The 6,868-nt window shown below is 39.2% G+C and overlaps 2 protein-coding genes across 4 annotated transcripts in view; one reads left to right on the top strand and one right to left on the bottom strand.

The window, feature by feature from the left end:
• Positions 1-6,128, bottom strand: part of LOC106821299 (DENN domain-containing protein 5B-like) — a 55,748-nt gene extending 49,620 nt beyond the window's left edge. Inside the window, 5 exon segments of the mRNA XM_014826051.1 lie at positions 8-41; positions 717-1,034; positions 1,563-1,691; positions 3,553-3,662; positions 5,934-6,128. Of these exon segments, the coding sequence (XP_014681537.1) occupies positions 8-41; positions 717-1,034; positions 1,563-1,691; positions 3,553-3,662; positions 5,934-6,036 (694 nt within the window). The 5' untranslated portion in view covers positions 6,037-6,128.
• Positions 6,129-6,131: 3 nt separating this feature from the next.
• Positions 6,132-6,868, top strand: part of LOC106821325 (putative GTP-binding protein 6) — a 16,169-nt gene continuing 15,432 nt past the window's right edge. Inside the window, exon 1 of one of the 3 annotated variants that reach the window (XM_014826079.1) lies at positions 6,132-6,206. The gene's annotated coding sequence lies outside the window, so the exon portion shown is untranslated. The other 2 variants (XM_014826081.1, XM_014826080.1) reach the window with 2 other exon arrangements.

Here is a 6,868-nt window from a genome sequence, read left to right as displayed (position 1 = left end):
CCCTTGCTCGAGCACACGGCCGCGTAGATCGACTTCAACACCTTTCGAATTAAAATTAAAATTGGTTTTATTGCTCAAATATCTTGCAGATACATTGGCAAAATAAATATAAAAAGAAACATACAAGTACTGCAGTAGTGCATGAAGAGCTAGAAATATAAAATGGGAAAAGCAATACTGGTGATACACCTTGAAAGTTAAAATTTAAATAACTAAACAAATAAACTTTTAATAAAGTTAAAAGTTAATAAAATATCACAAAAATACAATACAAAAAGTGTTCATTATATACATATATATATACAGTATACATGGTGTAACAATAAACTAAGAATAACTTTATCTAGTTATACTCTCTTACTACATACAGTACACAATCTATTATCCGAAACCTTTGGGACCAGACACGTTTCGGAATTCGGAAATTTTCGGATTTCGGAATGGTAGTACACTACAGATATACATACTGTATATCCTGCAACTAGCCAATACAATTACTAAACCCCAAGTTTTCAAGAGGCCAAGTACTGTACCGGTACAGTACAATATGTATGAGTAATGCCAAACACATATAATATTCGTGAGGTCGAGTTTTCGCGCCAAACGCTTGCTTTGGTGCGCAGACGACCTTCACGGAAAAACTTTCGGTTTTCAGAGCTTTTCGGTTGTCAGAATTTCGGATACCAGATCGTATACTGTATAGTTAGTGTAGTTACCTTGCGCGCGGCGCTAACGAGCGGAAGCTGCGAGATGATGCACGCACACTTCGTCACGTACAGGCTGTCCTTGCCGATGTCGTAGAACGAGACGGGCACGACGACGGCGCCGTGCTGCGCGGCCGCGCGGTGCGCCTTCGGCAGCGTGTGCCGGCCGTCCGACGACTCCTCCGCGCCGGCGGCGGACGCGGCAGCGCGGTCACGGCTCGACTCACGGCTCGGGTGGCGCAGCAGCGCGCGGGACTGGCTGTTGGCGAGCTCGGCAAGGTGCATCGCGTGCAGCGTCTGCATCGCTGCGCATATCTGCCGGTTGTCCACCTGACAATGATGACAATGACAATGACAATTATGACAATGACAGTGATGACAATGACAATTATGACAATGACAATGATAACAACAACAATGATGACAATGACAGTGATGACAATGAAAATGATAACAATGACAATGACAATGATGACAATAGGCGCGTTCACACACAAGAAAAACCGCGCTGCTCAGCCCGCTAATAGCGGAGATAATAGTGAGCTAATTGTGTCGTTGTTCACACAGGCGAATATCTTGCTAATCGCCGCGGTGCAAATATCACGCCACGGTGCAAATAAGCGCGCTGATTCCAAATTAGTGCAGTCGGAAGTGTTCTTTATTTTGAGCGCGATTTAGTGAGCTAATTGCGTTCACACTTGTAAAAAGCTCAGTTTTTCGAGCGGGCTGCAAAAACCGGGTTTTGCAGCCCGCTAATTCGCGCCAGTGTGAACGCACCTAATGATTTTTTACTATACTGCTAATCAGACGTTGACATAATAATCTTACACGTTTTATCTGTTAATCGTTACACGTTACCTGCTCGTAGAACGTGTACGTGAAGCCATACGTTCGTGAGCCGTCCTCGCGCGTGATCACGAACGAGTGGAACGACGGGTCCCGGTGTTCCTTCTGCGTGCGGAACAAGAGGCCCTTCGGAAGGCACAGCTGCAGCGGCGGGGAGGAAGGGGAAGCAAATCGTCGTTAGTCACTTGCGATGCAAGTACACCATCACAACTACATATATACTAATAAATAATTAAACAGTGTAGGATTTTTGAAAACCTGTTATTTATTACTTATGCTTCATAATTACTCACTAATGTAAAAATTATTTAAATTAATAAACCACATGTGTCAAATAATTGTTTTGGTCGTTTTCTCTCAATTCTCCAAAATGGACGTAAGCAGTTTTGCAAATAAGCGAGCTTCAAATACATCCTATATATACAATATATATATCCTAACCCAAATCTAACCCTATCTCTAAAATCGTAAATAATCCAAACATATCTAAACCATGGCTCTAATATAACTATAACCTTAGTTATATATATATAACTATAACCTAATCGGAACTGTAGTCAGACCTAATCATAACTCTAACAGTAACACTAATCCAAGTCTAATCTCAACTCTAAATATATACTTTCCATAAACAGTAGTTAAGCAGTTTAATATTTCACAGTATGTGAAGGGAAAAACTTAGCACTGCAGTTCCTAGTTACTATGACATCACCTGTGCACTGCCCTGGGAGATCGCTAGCTGTGTTAATCAAGCTTATTATTATAATATAAAACATTGTCAAATTTCCTCGCTCATCGTTCAATTTTAGCCAAGGCCGTTAGTCATCCATTCGTTATTTGACGTTAATTAGCGACAATACATTTCCCTTTTTTCTTCCCCTGATTATTTTTCCCCAGCGAGTAGGTTTCCACTTACTCAGCATTTTGCATTACGTCGTTCGCTTCACTAGTCACGTATTCTCGAGACAACTCATATAACTCTGACAGCCTAAGTAAACCTGAAGGCGCGACTCTAAGTTGCGAAACCCCCTGACAGCTGCAGACGTGAGATGCATACACTTGTGCTACTCATTTATTTAAAGCGTTCTGACAATTCGAGTGAACAGACGTGCTTATGATGTCGGGACCATATATTTGTCACTGCATGTTGTTGTTGAAGCAGGCACAAGTAGGCCATTTATCCCTTATGCGGTAAATAGGTTGCATAAATAGAAATAGACAGCCCCGCTGCTGGCAAGGACATATGTGAAAACTATGCAAGTAACTGGAAAATCATAACGAATGAGGTTGTCTGATTTTAAAGACCACTTTATACTTTAATGACAACGGTTGTAAGGTTTCTAGGATTATTTCTAGATCAATTGGGCATTATCTACGATGCATACTAATTTTTACCCATCAATTAGTTGAAATCAAAAAATCATTTGAAAAACCATCATCAAAAGGGGAAATCAATAAAAAGCTTGTTTTAAACATCATTGCTGTGTGTTCTCTCGTATTCACAGTTAGTGTCATAAACCTTGTTTACTTGTAAGCTGGCTCTGACAGTATACATTGCACTATTCTGTTTTGTTTGTGTTCAAATGATACCATGAACATATTTATTCTCCATACAGTTCAGATCTATAGAAGTATCTATATTCTACATACCTACACTATACGTCACAGAATCATTTGGCATCAGCTATATGAAACAACTACTATGAATGGTTGAACTACAACTACTATGAATGAACTACTACTATACTTGAACTATGAACTATGCTTGAAACAACTACTATGAATGAACTACAAACAACTACTACAAACAACTACTATGAATTATGCATCAGCTACTATGAAACAACTGCAACTGCTCAGCTATCTTTAAAAGTATGTTTCAGTTATCAGTTTACTGAACAGTAAATATTAATATACAACATAAAAACCTAATTTATTGACAAATAATTTCAAAGGTTAGATTGTGCAATCTTATCAAAGAAAATTAAAATGTGGAACTTACCATGCCGACTGCACTTTGATCAAACATGTTCCAGGGTACATTTTCAGGAAAATGGCACAGAACTTTGGATTTGTATGGTCTCTCCAACGGTGAGATGTGCAAATTGTCACCTGAAAACAATACGTACACTCAGATGACTTGGAAGTTGCAAGATATGATATAGGGTCTACATTCTAAATCAGTGGTGTACGAGAGTACAGCAGTAAACACAGAAAGCTGTAGTAATGAATGCTACCTATAAATCTTGTACTCTATGTACAGTATGGTGGTTGCTGCACATGCTGTTGGGCTACAATATTGGGAATGATGGCATGACCATTGAGAATATTTTACTTTACATTACAAAAATATAGCTACTGTACTATAAAAAGTATAAATGATACAATTTTTCATATACATTTAGTTATTTTAGTATATATATACAAGCCCACACACAAACATACACACCTCAGCACGCGAGCACACACACAATTCCAGGTTTTTCGGATCATCCTACTTTTACATGAATATATAGTGACCTAGTAAGTTTTCTTTTTCCACTTTAACATTATCTGACTATCTAAGTATCTTCATCATTTTGAATACTATAACAATAATACTATGTCAGACTCATTTCTCACCTAGGCACCAGGCAGCAGTAGCCTTACCCCAGTATTCTTAATGCATTCCTACATCAATCCTCAAAATTGAGTTCCTTAAAATCGATTGTAAAATAGTGGGGACCAAGATAGCACTCTACCCTCAGACTCTTCAGCCCAAACTCCATGTATCAAGCACTATACTATAGTATTATAGTACTGCCCCTCCTATTCCCTGGGTTATTACTACAAATTACATTATACAGCCCCATTATAATTAAACCCCATTTGAATTAAGCATTACTATGCAATAGTCCAGCGTTGGTAACCTGCGAGTTGCGAGTACCAAATCTCGCTATAGTCTTTGTAATATTAATCGCTCATTATCAACGCATTATACTGGGGTCCAGTAGGGAAACTTATCGCCATACCACCATAGTATCGCATAGAATTGCATTTTAAATGCACAGATGTCCACGGAAACACGCTAGCCGGTTTTTATTGCAGACAAAACTATTTTTATTTTGATGTGAAATTGTAAAGCATAAACAAATAATGAAATATGTTTGAACTTGGTGTTGATTAGGCTATAGGATGAGTTTCAACCTGTGTGGATTAAAACTAGTTACTGTGGGGCAGTAATTATGTTATATAACTAGACTTGTTGTTTCCATGTGCATATTCATCACAACAGCAGACCTTGTGTTTTAAGGTGCGCGATCGCGCTCGCGCGCCATCGCGCGCCTCGATTGATCACGAGAAGTGCGAAAAAACGCGCACCTAAGCATTATCAAAACGCACACCTTTTTCTTTCTTTTTTTTTCTTTTTTTTTTTTCGTGTTTTATTTTTCATTAATTCAACTTATAAACTCGAAGATAAACGCAAATGGTTGTAAACATCACAGACATTGCCGGAAGTCGGTTCACATGTTTATAACGACAGTCGCAAAGCGCTCTAGAATGACGAATGTGATTGGTTGTATTTTTAGATAAAATTTTAATAGTCTACTTTGAAAAATTGAGTGTTGTTCCTTTTTGACTAAACATGCTAAATGTGTGATTCAAGTTATCCACATGTCCAAGAACTGATATTTTGTTAGATGAAAAAAAAATCACCTAAAAAATGTCAAAATTAATAGTACAAATGCAGAGCTAATTTTTAGCCCAAAATGCTGGAAATGGCATTTAATGATATTTAGTTTTAAAATTTTTTCCGGGGGGCATGCCACCGAACACCCCTAGTTTGCCTCGTGACCTGCGGGCACTCCGATGCAAATCACACACCTCGGCGAGCCAAGGTGTGCGATTTTTCACTCGCCTGCTTTTTCCAAAACACAAGGACTGTAACAGCTATACGATTAATTTGCAATACCAACGACACGATTATAAACTGCTAAACTAAACTAGGGTAGAGTGAGCCGGTGCAAATCCACTTTAGGCACCTTAGAGTTAGGTATCACGAAGTGATGCACAGATTTCTGTGTATCATCAACTGATGCACAGCCACAAACTTTCCGTATATCAGGGAATGATGCAAAAACCCTAACCCTAACCCTAATACAGTTCGTGATACCTAAGGTTATAGGCACCTACTTTATGACTTAGGGTTAGGGTTAGGGTTTTTGCATCATTCAAGGAATGATACGGAAATTCTGTGCATCAGTTAATGATACACAGAAATCTGTGCATCACTTCGTGATACCTAAAGTGGTGCCTAAAGTGGATTTGCGCCGAGTGAGCCTGCTGCCTAGTGAGTAGGCCTAGTGTTGATGTAAAATTTCACGACTCTATCTTCAAACTTACCTGAGAGTTGGTCAGGCTCCAGACCAGACGTCTGATCCAGCCCTGCCACTACAAAATAATCTGCAAATCTGCAGTTATTACTCCCACCACTTGATGACGACATTGCGTAACTAACTAAACACTAAAAATAATCAACAATGACCATATCTGAATTTCTTCTCCGTTGCTTACACGACCTCCATATTGTTTTCCATCACTGATTGACGTCGACACTGACGGTAGTGACTGCCATCTATCGTGCCGCGCGGTGAAGAGTAGAACTAAAAGTAAAAGGTTTGTAAGTTGTAACTGTGAAATTTCAACGTGTAAAATTGTGGTCATTTATAACGAGGTGATGTTACTTGTGATTTGCATAAACGATATGTGATTGTATAGCCTTCACTGCATTATAATATACGCTGGAATCTTTTGTAATTAGACAGTGTACTAGTAACATATGCAACATAGACAGAAATGTCAACAAACAGCATGTCCATGTGCCATGTGTTTACTCTGCTAGTATATATGCTATAGACAGTATATAGTATAGTATGGCTCAAGGGGTCGTTGTCGTAACAGGTACTACAGATATGTACCCGAGGTACATATATGTATACACAAAGTGTACCAGACTTGTACTACAGAAGAGAATTAAGTTACCCTATACCCTAACACTAACCTATCCTAACCCTACCCTACTTAACCTATACCTACTAAACATACCTCATATAAAAATATAAACATAATACTAAAACTAAAAACTACCGCGTAATATCTGTAGCTACTGTTACGAGCAACGACGCTCTCGTGATAGTATTGCTGGTAGTTTGTTAATATTATGGATCCCCCAGGGTACTGGCGCGAACGTTACCCTGGGTACGCCCACGCGTCCGAAATCCGGATAGTACCAGGCTACGTTGCGGATTTCCGGACCGTACCCAGGGTACGTTCCGGCC

The sequence above is a fragment of the Priapulus caudatus genome, unplaced genomic scaffold (assembly GCF_000485595.1).
Source record: "Priapulus caudatus unplaced genomic scaffold, Priapulus_caudatus-5.0.1 Scaffold68, whole genome shotgun sequence".
NCBI classification, from domain to species: Eukaryota; Metazoa; Priapulida; class Priapulimorpha; order Priapulimorphida; family Priapulidae; genus Priapulus; species Priapulus caudatus.
Note: the sequence above shows the minus strand (reverse complement) of the source record. Positions and strands in the feature narration are given on the sequence as shown.